The sequence below is a fragment of the Tachyglossus aculeatus genome, chromosome X4, assembly GCF_015852505.1.
Source record: "Tachyglossus aculeatus isolate mTacAcu1 chromosome X4, mTacAcu1.pri, whole genome shotgun sequence".
Taxonomy (NCBI): domain Eukaryota; kingdom Metazoa; phylum Chordata; class Mammalia; order Monotremata; family Tachyglossidae; genus Tachyglossus; species Tachyglossus aculeatus.
Genome location: NC_052098.1, coordinates 18,191,159 through 18,207,440, shown reverse-complemented (window position 1 = coordinate 18,207,440; position 16,282 = coordinate 18,191,159). Strand labels below are relative to the sequence as shown.

The 16,282-nt window shown below is 44.4% G+C and overlaps 1 protein-coding gene across 2 annotated transcripts; it reads left to right on the top strand.

The window, feature by feature from the left end:
* The first annotated feature begins 2,778 nt into the window (after window positions 1-2,778).
* AK3 (adenylate kinase 3) lies at window positions 2,779-15,703 on the top strand. 2 transcript variants are annotated; one of them, XM_038769609.1, is made up of 5 exons: window positions 2,779-3,065; window positions 11,030-11,149; window positions 12,186-12,358; window positions 13,718-13,836; window positions 14,532-15,703. In XM_038769609.1, the coding sequence occupies exons 1-5, from the start codon at window positions 2,906-2,908 to the stop codon at window positions 14,635-14,637; spliced, it is 678 nt and encodes a 225-aa protein (XP_038625537.1). In that variant the 5' UTR covers window positions 2,779-2,905; the 3' UTR covers window positions 14,638-15,703. The 2 variants fall into 2 exon arrangements, with proteins under 2 accessions (XP_038625537.1, XP_038625536.1); XM_038769608.1 differs by lacking the exon at window positions 2,779-3,065 and adding an exon at window positions 10,399-10,582.
* Window positions 15,704-16,282: the final 579 nt, after the last annotated feature.

Here is a 16,282-nt window from a genome sequence, read left to right as displayed (position 1 = left end):
TTTTTTCTGTCTCCCCTATCAGATTGTTAGCTCCTTAAGGGCAGGGAATGTGTGTTTTGCTTTTGTTGTACTCTCCCAAGTACTCAGTACAAGACTCTACACACATCTAAATGTTCAACAAATATTACTGATTGAGAGATGGAGTCCTCTCTTGTCCATTCTCTTTCACAGGCCTGCATATGGTTTTTGGGCCCCAGTCGTTAGCCTCCATTTCCATCCATTAATCATTTGTATTTTTAGCCCCTCAGATCAACATTTGGGGAAGACCCATCAATCCAGGACCATTAAAAAAAAGTATCCTTTAAAATAATTATGGATAGTCCATGTTTATAGAGGAGAAACTATGAGAAGCAGCCTGGCTCAGTGGAAAGAGCACGGGCTTAGGAGTCAGAGGTCCCGGGTTCTAACTCTGGCTCTGCCACTTGTCAGCTGTGTGACTTTAGGCAAGTCACTTAACTTCCCTGTGCCTCAGTTACCTCATCCGTAAAATGGGGATTAAGACTGTGAGCCCCATGTGGGACAACCTGATTACCTTGTATCTATCCCAGTGCTCAGAACAGTGCTTGGCACATCATCATCATCATCATCAATCGTATTTATTGAGCACTTACTGTGTGCAGAGCACTGTACTAAGCACTTGGGAACATAGTAAGCGCTTAGCAAATACCATAATAATAATATGCTATTTTAGAATAATAATAATAATGGTATTTATTAAGCACTTACTATATGCCAGGCACTGTACTAAATGTTGGGGTAGATACAAGCAAATCGGGTTAGACACAGTCCCTGTCCCACGTGGGGCTCACAGTCTCAATCCTCATTTTACAGAGACCCAGAGAAGTGAAGTGACTTGCCCAAGGTCACACAGCAGACAAGTGGCAGAGCTGGGATTAGAGCCCATGATCTTCTGACCCCCAGGCCCGTGCTCTGTCTGCTTCTCTTCAGAAGGCAGTTTTTGGCTAAACTCTGGAATGGGAACCGGCCCCGACTATAGGGTCTTTACAGATTAGCACAGTCTGCCTTCTGCCTATTTATGGTCCAGACCCAATCCCTGCTACGCTAGCTAGCCCAGCCTGGTCTGGCAATAATAAACGTTACAACAGCCCCAAAGAAAAAGTCCTTGGCACCAAACTGGAAGAGGCCGCCGTCCCTGGGCAATCTCGCAAACCCTCCAGACCAGATTTGAGTTTTCAGCTGGACTCGAATGGTCCCCCTGCAATCTCCCATTTCAGGAAGAGGAAGTCACTTTTGGTATGGTGCCACTGTGGTCCCCTATCTGAAATGAGAGATTGCTGAGGGGCCATCTGAGTCCAGCCTTACTGAGTCCGAGTCTTACACAGATAGCAAATAGTATATTGTGATAGATATACAACAGATTTAAACATGAAATCTAAACTACACGAATGTTCGGGGTACCTTCCAGATCGTCCCCTGGAAAATCCAGTCTAAACGCGGAATCTTGTAATATACCTTATAATGTACAGATAAGTAAATCGAACAATTTAGTGTCATTAGGGGGAATAGTGTGTCCAATTTTAGAACTCCAAGAGGTCCAACGCTCGATTTAAAGCGTGCATAATTGTTCCGGAAGACGGTAGTGTAAATGTAGTAAATAGCAATATATAAGGACACGGGGAATTTAAAGACATAGGGAAGCTACACACCAGTTAAGCCATGGAGGTCGAGAAAGATTGCCTTCTGGTAATGCCTATCCGTTATCTTTAAGGAAAAATTAAAAGAGGAATTTCGCAAATTTGAAATTTCAGGAATAGTAGAGAAAGATAGGCTGGCAAAATGACAAAAAGAAAAACAATGGTATGACAGGCATTCTCAGAGTTGGCCTAAATTCTAGGTCGCTCAGGAGAAAATATTGGGAGAGTACTACTATGCAAAGATGATTTATTTGTTTCTTACAATTGTTCAGCGAGGTCAGTAATGCTAGGGGTAGCAATACAACGCCATAGCCTCTGCAGTGTTGACCTCACGTTGTCAAGTAGTCGGACTCCGGTCCGGAACACGTTTCGGACTGCGTTGTGAGAACGGAACCCAGGAGAGAAAACTAGGAGCACTCCTCCAGGGCATTGGGAAATAATCCACATAGGGTGACCACGGCATTACTGGTGACGATGTTGATCGTTCTGAGGACGTCTGCCTCTCCCACACGGTGAGCCTCGGACCAGAGACAAGCACGATGATTTCGAATACGCACTGATGGTTGGGGGGGGAACGAGGGGAAGGAGAGCGACTGAGTCAAGGGGGAAGTGAAGAAGTCATGACGAGGAGTTGGGAACCGGGAGAAGCGTGGCCTACCAGATAGCGCCCGGGCCTGAGAGTCACCAGGGCCTGGGTTCTAACCCCAGTTCCGCCACGTGTCTGCTGAGTCCCACTGTTGGGTAGGGACTGTCTCTATACTTCCCAAGCGCTTAGTACAGTGCTCTGCACACAGTAAGCGCTCAATAAATGCGATTGATGATGAGTGACCTCTCGGACGGGTCACTTCACTTCTCTGGCCCTCAGTACGCTCATCTGTAAAGGGGGCCAGGGACTGGGTCCCACCTGATTAGCTCCTTTTTACGCCGGCGCTCAGGGAGCGTTCAAGCAAACCCTACAAATAAAAAAGAAAGGAGGAGAGGAAGAGGGCGGGCTGAGGGGAGCCCATTGACTTCCTGGCAGGCGGCCACGCAGCCGCGGTAGCCGCCCTCGCTGCCTCGTCAGCACCTGAGCGCGGGGGGCCTGGAGGCCCCGGGCCGTGGCCGCCGCCTCCTTGTGCAGCAGCAGCAGCAGCGTCGGCGCGGGCCCTTGGGCCGGGCCGCTCGCCGGCCACTTAGCCCCGCCTCCCGCAAGTCGGCCGAGCGGCGGCGGGAACGGGCCGCCTTTCCTCGTTGCGGGCCATCGGGGAGACATGGGGGGGGCCGGGCGGCAGGCGCAGCTGCTGCGGGCGGTGATCATGGGGCCCCCGGGCTCGGGCAAAGGGACCGTGTCCTCCCGCATCGTCCAGCATTTCGCCCTGAAGCATCTCTCCAGCGGGGACCTGCTCCGGGACAACATTCAGAGGGGAACAGGTGGGAGTCCGGGCAGGAGCCTCCCTCCCCCGCTTCTTCCTCCCGTCTCACTCCCTGTCTGTCTCCCCCCTCCTTGTGTCCTGGCCTCGCCGGGTCAGTTCGGACAGGGGGGCAACCTCGCAGGAGGGAGGGAAGAAGGTGGGATGATCGAGATCCCCCCCCCCCCCCACCTAGGGAGTGGGCGCTCGGGAAATTCCTGGTGGAGGATTGGCGCTAAACGAGGGGCCAGGCAGAAGGAGAGGCCGGTCCACTCGGACTCTGCCTCCCTCCTTGATCTCCTATAAACGCACGGGCCTCTCTGCCTGTTCGGTCTGACCGGGAGTAATTCCCAATTGCAGCGTGGCCTAGTGGATAGAGCACGGGCCCGGACGGCCGGAGGACCGGGGTTGTCTGCTGTGTGACCTTGGGCCAGTCACTGCCGTGCCCTGGGCCTCAGTGACCTCTTCTGGAAGAATGGGGATTAAGACTATGAGCCCCATCGGGGACAGGGACTGTGTCCCACCCGGTGGATTCCTTCTCCGGAATGCCCTCCCTCTGCCCATCCACCAAGCTAGCTCTCTTCCTCCCTTCAAGGCCCTATTGAGAGCTCACCTCCTTCAGGAGGCCTTCCCAGACTGAGCCCCTTCCTTCCTCTCCCTCTCGTCCCCCTCTCCATCCCCCCATCTTACCTCCTCCTCTTCCCCACAGCTCCTGTATATATGTATATATGTTTGTACATATTTATTACTCTATTTTACCTGTACATATCTATTCTATTTATTTTATTTTGTTAGTATGTTTGGTTTTGTTCTCTGTCTCCCCCTTTTAGACTGTGAGCCCACTGTTGGGTAGGGACTGTCTCTGTACGTTGCCAACTTGTACTTCCCAAGCGCTTAGTACAGTGCTCTGCACACAGTAAGCGCTCAATAAATACGATTGATTGATTAAGACTATGAGCCCCATAGGGGACAGGGACTGTGTCCCACCCGATGGATTTAGTAAGTGTTCAACACAAACCGTCGTTATATAAGCGCTTAGCACAGTGCTCTAGGCACAGTAAGCGCTCAATAAATACGATTGAATGAATGACTTATTGTTATCTGTGGCCGAGGGATAAAGCCACCTGGCCGGCTTGAGTTTCGGGAGCCTTGATTCCTCCTATCTCTTGCCCCACCGTCAGTCTTAACCTTTCTAAAAATAAAGTTGGGGAAGGGAAAACTGCAATTAAAGGTGCAGCAGGGGATTTTTCTATGCCAGTTCTGTGGCCTGTCGCAGAGACCCCCCTTCTGAGAGGGTTGCAGCCCCAGTAAGGCCAACAAGCGTTCATCTGTTTATTTGTAAAACAAGCCATGTTTTAAGGCCAGGACTCCGACATGCCTATCCATCTTGTCACCATCCCTCTTTGTTCCCCCTGTGACCCTACTTGAACTTTTCCCATACTTTTAAGCCAGTGTACAGCCCTCTTTCCCTCTTGCAGTTTGAAGATTTGGTTTGGATTAGATTCCCTAGAGGTCTTGAATAATCTAGTTCTCATTCCCGGCTTCTTTGGCCAGATTTTCCGACAGAGCTCGTGAGCGCAGTAAATAACAGAACAACTGTGAAAAACTGAGTCTCTTAACACTTATTATACAGTACAGCGTTGTGTTGCGCACCGTAAGGATTCAGTAAATGCTCCTGAATGAATGAAGGTGTTCGGCTGTCTCCACCCAACCTTTACAGATCAGTAAAAGGGGAGAGAACTCTAATTGCTTTTTGATAATTGATTGATATTGCGGATGAGTTCCCCTTAGTTCTGGAGTAGTCCGTTTTTAACATAACTTAATAAGATCACAAATGTGGGCGTTCACATTTTAAAATAGAAAGGGATTACTTGCTTCAAATTGATGTTTCATTAATTCCCTGAGTTGAAAATGATTGCTTATATGGAAAGTATTGTATTAGTAAATCCAACAAGGCTTAGGTCAGCAGTGATACCCTATATAAGTGTGAAGCTCTATTTGCAGATTTGGTGTGATCGTTTCATGGGTCTAATGTCTGTCTCCTGTAGACTGTAAGCTCCTTGTGGGCAGGGAACACATCTACCAACTCCATTTTATTTACTTTTTCAAGTGCTGAGTACCGTTCTCTGCCTTGAGTACACTAAGCACTCAACAATTGATTGCTGAGAGGGAAATGCAGGCACCTTAGAGCAGTGGATAATTCTACGTTTTGGGTTTTAATCAGTTCATTTTAATCAATTTTCTTTGTCAGCCAATTGGATTATTAAAATAGATAAAATGGCAAATAACATCTAGATGGCACTGAACAGCAAAAGAATGTGAATATTTCTCCATAGGGAAGGATACAATCTTATTGATATTATAGGTGTTTTGACGATCAGGAATGGTGGAAAAATCTTTTCTTAATACTGGTGCTGGAAATTACTGGCTGGGTATATTCTATACTTCAGATCTAAAATCATATGAACAGATATGACAGGGAGACTTGATGATTGCATGTAACCATTCCTCCTAGAAATGGCAGCAGAAATGATGCGTGACTTTGCTACATGTTTTGGTTAGAACACTGTTAGGGAGTTAGAGAACATTCTTCTGGCAACATGCACGTACCTGGATAGAATGTGAGGCAATATCAGAAGAAGTGGTCATGTGCATACACATGGCACCAAACGTGATGCATGTAGGATAATGTGATTTTTTTCTCTTCACGCAGGTTTATCATATATGTGACTTACATCTGTAGGAAAGCAGAGTGTATGTATTAAGCACTTACTGTACTCACAGTAACCGCTCAGAATAGTCAATGGAGATGAGACACAGTTCGTGCCCACAGGTATTTACAGCTTCATGGGAGACAGGCAGATGCAAAATGATTTGCAGTTAGGAGGAAAAAAAAGAGACACAACCGATTATAGTCACAGAAAGGAAAGATGAATGGGAATGAATATAGTACACTCAGTTCTATAACATGGGGTTGTGTTCTCGCAGAACCCCGTGTTACAGAATAGTACTATGGATGACTGAAAAGAGACGTGACCTGGGGAGGACTAAGGACTGGGGAAGGGCTTTGAAGCTGTGGAGAATTGTGGCCTGGAGTGAATTCCAAGCAGAGGGGAGGGTGTGGACCAGAGAAGTGAGAGGGAGGGACAGTAAGAAGGTGAGCTGGGAAGGAGCAAGTGGAGAGAGCTGTTGGAAAGGCTGGAAGCCAATGGTCAGGAGCTTTTGCTTGATGGAGAGGGAAATGAGTAGCCATTGGAGGTTTTTGAGGGAGAGAAATGTCTGCTGAGTGGCATTTTAGGAAGATGACCCAGGCAGAGTGTAATGGACTTTGAAAAGGTGAGAGGTTGGAGGTAGGGAGACCAGGGAGGTGATCAATGCAGAGTCTAGTCAGGAGCTGATGAGAGCTTGAATCCCAGTGGTGGCTCTTTGAGTAGAAAGGAAGGGGCAGATCTGAGAAAGATTATGAAGAAAGGACCTGCAGGATTTAGCGACAGACTAAACGAGAGGGTTAAAAGAGCGAGGAATCAAAATTTGACACAAAATTCAGCCCCAGCCCTCACCTTAAACTGTATTTTTCCCCCTTGGAGTTGACGTGTATTCCAGCCGTGACATTCGGTCATGTCTAGAGTAGTCTCATGTGAGTTAGACAGTCCTTAAAGACTACACTGGCAACATAGGTATGCAGAGATAGGGAAACCTAGTGTAAGGTAACTTTAAAAAGGTAATTCAGGAAGTAAATCTCATCACAAAAGAAACATATTGTAAGTTTTTTAATGTCATTTGGTCAGCAGCGTTTAAACTATTACTGGTCTTCATGCTTACACCTGGGCTGTAAAATAGTTACAAATGGGCAAAAAAAATTATAGCGTGGGAGGGCCAGGGGAGAATTTGTGGTCCAGTTCTCTGCCTGTAGGCTGAGGAAATGACAAAACCAATCGTACCAGGTGGTTGTCTTTAAAGTTCTCCAGTGATATAGGGTGCTTATTTTTGTATTATACTTTCCCAAACACTTAGTACAGTGCTCTGCACACATTAAGCACCTGTATATATGTATATATGGTTGTACATATTTATTACTCTATTTATTTATTTATTTATTTTACTTGTACATTTCTATCCTATTTATTTTATTTTGTTGGTATGTTTGGTTCTGTTCTCTGTCTTCCCCTTTTAGACTGTGAGCCCACTGTTGGGTAGGGACTGTCTCTATGTGTTGCCAATTTGTACTTCCCAAGCGCTTAGTACAGTGCTCTGCACATAGTAAGCGCTCAATAAATACGATTGATTGATTGATTAAGCGCTCAATAAATATGATCGATAGAATGAATGAATGCACAACCTTCCTTGGAAGGTTATCTCACTGGTTTGCCACCTGACAATTAATAACTTCCTTCTATCCAACCCAAATCTCTCCTGCTTCAATTTAAGCCCATTTCCTCTTTTTTTAAAAAAAAAATCCTTGTGGGACATGGAGAACTCCTTAAAAAAACAAACACTTCACGTCCTTGGCTCCTTCTTTCCCAATCCCAATTCCTTTAATGTTTTCTCATAAGAACCATTTCCCACCTCATTAATTATTTTCTTGATCCTTTCTAGTTTCTCCACATTCTTTTTAAAAGTTGGTGACCAAAACCGGATGCGTACTCTTCATTCAGTCGTATTTGTTGAGCACTTACTGTGTGTAGAGCACTGTACTAAGCACTTGAGAGAGTACGGTATATCAATAAGCAGCCATATTCCCTGCCCGCAACGAGCTTAATGCAGTGCCCAGCTGAAAGAGTACTTCCTGGCTCTTGCAGAACTTCCTCCTGCTAGTGATGTGTCCCAGAAACACACTGGCTTTTTAATATAATGGAATTATATTGTTAACGCATTTTGAACTTTTGGTTGTCCAAAGCCTCCAGGCCTGTTTTTTGCTGTACTTGGCCAGTCTTTCCCCACCCTATTCAATTAAATTCTGTTTTGGTAGACCCTTTTTCCAGTTTGTTATATATTGAAAGCAGTGGTAGTGTTGAGTAGTAACGATAATGAAATTTATTTAGCAATTGCTAAGCCCTGGGATAAAGACACGCTAACTAGATCAAACACCTACCTCTCTGTCCCTCAAAGGGGTCACAGTCTAATCAGTGTAGATAGAGACATTGAACAACAATTAAGATACAAATTCTACAATCTGAAGCAACAATGTCAACCTAAGTAGTTAAACATTACTCAGAGGGAGCATTCACAGGCTCTTTTTTTTTTTAAAGTATTTTTTAAGTGCTTACTATGTGCCAGGCACTGTTCTAAGTCCTGGAGTGAATACAAGCTAATCAGGTTGGACACCGTCCATGTCCCACATGCAGCTCAGTCTTAACCCCCATTTTACAGATGAGGTAACTGACGCCCAGAGAAGTGAAGTGATTGCCCAAGGTCACACAGCAGACAAGTGGCAGAGCTGGGATTGGAACCCAGGTCCTTCTAACTCCCAGGCCCAGGCTCTATCCACTCGGCCACGCTGCTTCTAGGGAATGACCCTAGTTTACAGCTGCTGTACCCTCCCCTGCCCTCTGAATGTTCCAAAAGGTAAGCTTTGGACTTGGTGGCCTGGAGTGAGGTGGCTGGCCCAGGCGTGGGGTGGACCTTGGAGTGCTCGGTTGTAAAGAGGTTACTGGTCACGGGCATCCCTGCATCTTCTGCCCATCCCTCGCTCCTGCAGGACATGACCATCTTCCATGAACAATGGTCAGGTGGCTGGGCTGGGCATCGGGTGGTCCAACTGGCCCTGGACTCCTAAGGGCTCCAGGCCATGTGGGTCCAGGAGGTGTGAAGGGTGGGTAGTCTTGGAGGTGAAATCAGAACATCCTAATGCCTGACTTGACTGCCATGATTTGGAGAGGGGGGAATTTATGGAGCAGCTTAGCTAAGGTGCTGTTTTTCTGTCCTTTCTGTTGTTTGCGTGAACTCAACTTCAGACAGGAAGCCCTCATTTTTCCAGAGCAGTCTTGGGAAAAAGAAAAAACCAAAAACTGCTCTCAGGCCTCGAGATGAAGTCTGGAAGGAAGTTTTCTTATTCACAATTAGAAGCATCGGGGGCTTTAGAACCTCTTCTGAAGCCGAGGCAGAGTTTAGGGTATAATTATTTTGAAATTCTATCTTGCTTCTGTGCCTTCTTCCACAGTTGTGGAAGTGGGGACTTTGGGAAAAACCCAAGGGAATGCCATGCTGGAACCTCCTCCCGGCCCCACCTATATGCAGGTCATTTAACCATTTATAAATTATTGAGCAGAGACAGGATTCCCGGAGTAGGGAATTTCTCTTGCTACTACTGCCTATCCCTGGAACAGTCTCCCATGTCCTTGCTTACCTAGCCATTGTTCAGACTCGAATCAAATTCCACCTCTCGGCATTAGCCTTGCTTAGGTGGGGCAGAGCACCACCTTTCCCCTAGCTTTTCTCACTTCCAATTAAATTCATTCAATCGTATTTATTGAGCGCTTACTGTGTGCAGAGCACTGTGCTAAGTGCTTGGAAAGTAAATGAGACAGGCGTGTGAAGAGGTGGTTTTAAAATGTCTGTATTGATAGTAAGCTTCTGGAAAGCAGAGGGCCACATCTTTCACTTATTCTCTCTGCCTAGATATAGCAATTGTAATACCTTGAATTTATAAAACACCTTTCCTCCAGTGGACAGTCAGCATTTTTTCCCCTCAGCAGTGATCACTCTTGTTAGGGTAGCAGTATATTCTGATCCTTCTCCTTTAGCATAACTTTGTAAATAATTAACTTTAGCACTGAAATTTTCCATATTTGATCTTAGCACAAAGGTTATGTGTGGGGAGTATTTTTTTGTGAGTTAAGAAGAGGAAAGGGTAATTTTTGAGGGGTTCAGCAAGGACTGTTTATATGCAGTCCTTTTGAAGGCTGAACTTAAACTTCAAAAGTCTTTGCAGTGTAAGATGGGAGGAAAAAAATGTTAGAAATGTAAGCCATAAAAATGCTTACATTTTGATTTAGTGGATTGTTTTTGTTTTTCTAGACAAGCTATAAAACTCAATTTGAAGATGCAAAAATGCAGCAATGTGACTGTTTTTTTACTCTTATAATTAAGTCTGTTATTTGTAGAAATGCATTTTTAGGGTTTTCTTCTAACTCAGTTTCTAGGCCATCCTCTCCACCCACCCCCATTTTATAAAGGGCTACAGTAGAAAAAAGTGATAATTTTCTTAAACTTTAAGTTCATTTTTAAGTTTGATTTTAGTCAAAGTTCACTGTACATTAATCATCAATATCTGTACTTTGGTAAATGGCATGTACAGGACTGTAAGCTCTTTGTGGGCAGGGATCACATCTACCAACTGTGTTGTGTTGTACTTTTCCGTATAGTGCTTGGAACACACTAAGCATTCAATAAATACCATTGAGTGTCCCACGATACAACTGGGCCGTGTCTGTTTAAAGTGTGGTTGTATCGGGGGATGCATTTACCCTCAGACTTTAATGCAACCAGTTAGGTTCCATTTCAGAACCAGCCTTGACATGACGACCTGAAGCATTACAGGTAAGAAAAACCCCACAGAAAACCCCTCCCTGCTGGGTTTTTTTATCCCCACTTCTGTCCTCCTTCCCGTGTACCCCAAACTTGATCTCCAACACCCCTGTCTCCCTGGTCGTCCATGTTCCAGTATTTTTTTCCTTTAAATTAGAGATGATCAATTTAAACATGTCACTGGAAAGTACAAATGTACGGTTCTTATAGCTAGAGTATGGATTTTTAGTTTTACCAGATTTAATCCAATTACTATCCCAAAGCCTATATGTTTTTTAAAAATAAATTGAGTTAAACTTGAATAGCCTATCTGAGCCTTTAAAAGGAAATTTCTAAGGGAGTGCTCTTCAGGCTTTATGTGCAACCAAGCTACTTCCCAGTTGTATTTTGGGGTTTTTTGAATGGACAGAAACAGTGGCATTGATACATTGGTGTTTAAATTATTTTTCCCTTCCGTAGAAATTGGTGTTTTGGCCAAGACTTTCATTGATCAGGGGAGGCTCATTCCAGATGATGTTATGAGTCGGCTAGCATTGCATCAGCTGAAAAATATAGACCAGTACAACTGGCTACTGGATGGTAAGAGGTAGTATTGATTAAACTTAAACTGCTTGAAATCTCTGGTGCTTGGAGGAGGTCAACCTTGAAAGAATGATCATTTTGTGAGCTGTTGTTTTTTTTCCTTGGGCACGACTTTGTTGGGTGAAAAAAATTGCATTTCGCGAAAGGGGAGAGAAGAATGATGGTAAAATACAAAGTTACCTTCCACTCAAAGGCATGGTCTGTGCCCCGGAGATGGGGAAGGATTTGAATCGAATCCCAATGTGGAATTTGGGGGCTTTGTTACAGAGTTTTGAGTGCCAGGGCAGGTCCTGCAAAAGAAGTGATGGGGCTGTGCTTCTGCTTTCCCTGGCCAGTTAGCCACCCTGGTTGGGCATAGCATCGAGATCTGCATGTTGACCTGTCAATGTTAACGATTCTAGAATTTCAGGGATCTGGAAGTGCCAACCTTATAATCATTAATCTAAAACGTTCCTACAATTTCCTCTCCATGAGGCTAAGTTGACATGGTCCTGTTTACTTAAGGCAAACGGTGGGGGAATAATGTGTTTGTTCTATAGGCTTGGGCACTGCCATTGCCACCCTACTGCTTCTGCCTTCTTCAGCCCTCTCTTGAGGTATATATACCAGGACAGGTGTTTTTGTTATTTTAAAAAGGAATAAATGGAATCAATCTCACTTAAGTTGGTGATTGAAAGGGATAAAATGGACAGGGAAAAGCTGAAGAGAGGAGGGGGGAAAAATGAGAGGTCATAATTGTTGTGAGAGATTGTGATGGGAAAGTCAGGAGTAGAGGAGGAAGGGATCTGGAAAATAGGGGGAAAATTGGGAATAGTTTTCAAAAAAGGCAACTTTTCTGGGTGGCCCATCAAGGTAGCAACAGAAGACAGCTTTTATTTGGAGATTATTTTGAGAAACTGACTTTAATGGTGATTTTCTGAGAAGCGGGTCCACTTTAGTTTTCTCTGCTTTGTTAATAAGAAATTTGTCCTACTGGAGGAGTATCTGTAAATTCTTTTTTTTTCCTTTCTCCCTCTACTTTAAATTTTTGTAGGTTTTCCCAGGACAGTTTCACAAGCCGAAGCCCTAAACAGAGTTTATCGCATAGACACAGTGATTAATCTGAATGTGCCATTTGAGACCATTAAACAACGCCTCACTGCCCGCTGGATTCATCCGGCCAGTGGCCGAGTCTATAACACCGAATTCAATCCCCCCAGAGTTCCTGTGAGTGGTGGTAATGCCAGTATAGCTAGCGGTGTATCCGACTTACATTGGTGCCTGTGGTTGATAATGTAATCCTGTAGCTTTCACTGATTTGAGGAATGATGATTGTGTGTGGCAGATTACCATGTGAAACGGGGGTACCAACTTTTCATTCTGAGTGAAGGAGAAATCTTGGGTCCCTGCAGTCAGGAGAGCAGGGGTTGGGAAAAGGAAATGACACAAGCACATACACAGGGCCAGGGCGATGTGTGTCACACACACACACACCCCCGCCCCCAGGAGAGACACACAGGGAAAGCCGTTGGGGGAGGCCTGGAGAACGTGTTCCCCGACATAGCCAGAGTTGGGGGAGAGCTGTGACTTAGAGCTCTTCTGCCGCTCCAGCTGGCCTCCATCCTACAGAGGAGGAATGGGTGGGGATCTAGGGGGATTGGGGGGAGGCAGCTGTAATTGCATTGGCCCCAGTCCTCCCACTGGAGTTGGACATCCCTGATGTGAAGTTTATCTCATGCACTAAATGGTCCCTGGAACATTAAAGCCCCTATGTCTAGCCAGAACCCATCTCAATCCAGGGAGGGGGAAACGATTGTCCCTTGAATAACTAGTCCGTTCATTCACCTATTCCCCAGATAAACTCTGGAATAAGCAAGTGGTGTCAGCTCTTTCCATGAAGATTGTGTGGAAATAGACTGGTGGTCAAGGGTGAGATCCTGTTTGAAGTTGCCAGATCTCTTTAGGGCCTTAAGGTTGAGAGTTACAACTAGAATCCAATCCAGAACTAAGGTAGACTGTTGAGAAGACTACTCTTCAGTAAGGAAAGTCACTATTGTCAGTATTATATTTGCCGTAAATGTGTAGGAAGAGTTCTGGTATTTCTATTCTGCTGCAGCCCAGAGTTTGATTGCAAACGAATTATTTGTCATTAGGGTTATTCATATTTTAAGCATGGGTACTGTCGATTGTTTATTAAGGACAGTAGCCTGCAATTTGCAGCAGCACTGTATTGGGGTTTAGAAAGTTGGAAGGAAACATGTTTAAGTAATTGAACTGTAGGAAATTCACTGTCTCAGTCAATCTGTACAATGCTCTGCTTCTGTGTGAGCTCAGTAAATATTTGTTGATTTGTCATCTTATCTCGAAACTTATTTTCCCTGAACTAACAGGGGACTGTACGACCTTAAAGAAGTGATCAAAATAGAAATATGAACATGACATTGATACTGGGGCAGGGATCATGTTTGTGTCCCCTATTGTATTCTCCCAACTTTGTAGTGCGGTGCTCCGCACCCAGTGGGTGCCCTATAAATAGTATTGATTGATCGACTGACTGATGTTTGTTGTGCATATCTCCATGCTTAGGGCCATGATGATCTTACTGGAGAACCACTTACTCAGCGTGAGGATGACAAACCGGAGACTGTTGCCAAGAGACTGAAGGCTTATGAGGCCCAAACGAAACCTGTCTTGGAGTATTATCAGTGAGTTATTGTTCTCTTGAAGCTGTAATTCGGTGTCGTCCCCCTTCCCCACTAAAGGGATGGACAAACTGGGCATATACTGTTCTGTTGCGGTGAGTCTCTACTATTTATGTGACTGAAACTCTTATGCTTTTGTTCCTTCAAGAGGGTGATAGGTCTGAAGTAGGAGATCTTTAGGCGATAGTCCTGAACAGGAGATCACTCTTTAGAGGATCAAGACCAGTATTTCATATACTGCTTTTAGCTTGTTTGGCTTATTGCAACACATATGAAATTGTGCAAGGGTTTCAGGTTTATCTCTGGGAACTGGTGGGAATGCTTGAGGGTGTTGTCCTTATAGACATAGTATTAGTGGAGATCTTATATTCTGTCCTCTTCGCCAAAGGCTTCACAATGATCAGACAATATCTCATTAATCGTACAGAGTGGGTATGATTGAGTCACTTTTTTAAACTTTTTACGGCTGGGGAAACAGGCATAGAGAGGTTGAAACTGAATCCCAGGCCTCGTAATATCTAGATTAGTACTCTTCTCAGAACATGCCGTCCCAGAATCACTCAACTCCAACCTCAAAAAGCGGAGGTAGAAAAGGAGGAGGAAGATCAAAGTAATGATAATGATGGCATTTATTAAGCGCTTACTATGTACAAAGCACTGTAGATCTACGTTTGAAGTTTCTTTGGCTTTCTTTTCAGGAAAAAAGGTGTGCTGCAATCTTTCTCGGGAACGGAGACCAACGTGCTCTGGCCACATGTGTATGCTTTCCTCCAAACAAAACTGGCAGATGGGAGTCCGAAGTAAACGGCTACACCGTGATGAGTGAACCATTTTAAGATGAACAAAAGCAAAGCTTCTAAATGATAGAAACTCCGGCATATTTCAATTCAAGATGATGACTATTGCAATTATCTAGTGCTCATCTTCTCATCTCTTGGGCAGAAGGGTTTTTTAACCAACTTTTTTATACTTGTACTAAACTTTTATAAAACAAATTAGTGTCTAACAATATAAAATTATTTTTCATACTCAGTTCTCCTATAACGTAGGGGCTATGTGCCTGAGGAAAAGTAGCTTTCTAGTACGACCCTTGATTGGTGCCTTGCTCATGGGTACAAATCGTTTCCTCTGACACATCATTATGTTCTATCCGGACAAACATACATTGACAGAATGCTCCCTAATTCCCTAACAGCGCTCCATCCAAAAACCCTTGGTTAAAAAGTCCCATTATTGGAGAACTAAGTATAAATCACTTCTAGGATTTTCCTGTTTTTCAGAGGAAAAAAAAATCAAGAACAGTACAGTATGGAAGATGAGTAAAATAGTGTTCATTTTGGACAAGGACTGGTGTGCTCTCTACTGGAAAAATATTTTTCTACATCAAAGCAAAATGGAATCTTTCCTGGGACTTTAGTACTCAAGTTTGGGATCCTGGGTCTACCTAATGTTACTCCTGTGAAAAGTCAGATGCAGACTTGTTGATGTTGAATAGTGATATGCCCCCTGTAGATGGTAAGCTCCTTGAAGGCAGGGATCACATCGCCAACTCTGTTGTACGTTCCCGAGCACTTTGTATGGTGCTCTGCACACAGTAAGCGCTCAATAAATACCACTGATGATTGATTGATTGAATGGGAATTCACTGCTACTTCTGAAAAGGATACTTATGGGGCAGGAGGAAGCATCAGAATCTACTATATAAGACTGGAAGAGGGCTTTAACAACCCTCCAAGGATAACTCAGGCCCCGGTTTTGTAACAGAAAAAGAGGTAACTAGATATACTAGAGGTAACTAGACATTGCTTCCATTCGTAACTCCTATTTTGAAAATGTTTGTGCGAATTAGAGCAAGAGAGTTTGCACCAGGGTTTCTCTGACTCTTCATAAATCATTTCCCTCATACACACAGAGCATACTGGCGTTTTCCCTAATGGGAAACTATTACAAGTGGGGTTGTGGTAGAAGAACTTTATTCAGGCTGGGAAATTTGTGCCTGGTGGGTGGGTGGGTGGGAGGGGTAAATTTCCCATTTTTCTTCTTCAGCTACAGCTGTTGACAAACAGAGCAAAAGAGAACCATTTAACTCATGGCACTATACGGATGCTAGTACAACAGTAGTACCACAGGCAGCTTCTGCAAAATATCTTGATTTACTGATTAATTTACAGATGTAATAAAGGCTTTCACTCCACAGGCTTGGGAAATCTGGGGACAGAACTTAGTTTGGTTTTGTGGGGAGAAAAATAAACTTAATGCCACTATAATAATAATAATGATGGCATTAAACGCTATGTGCAAAGCACTGTTCTAAGCATTGGGGAGGTTACAGGGTGATCAGGTTGTCCTACGGGGGGCTCATAATCTTAATCCCCATTTTAGAGATGAGGTAACTGAGGCACAGAGAAGTGAAGTGACTTGCCCAAAATCACACAGCTGAAAACTGGCT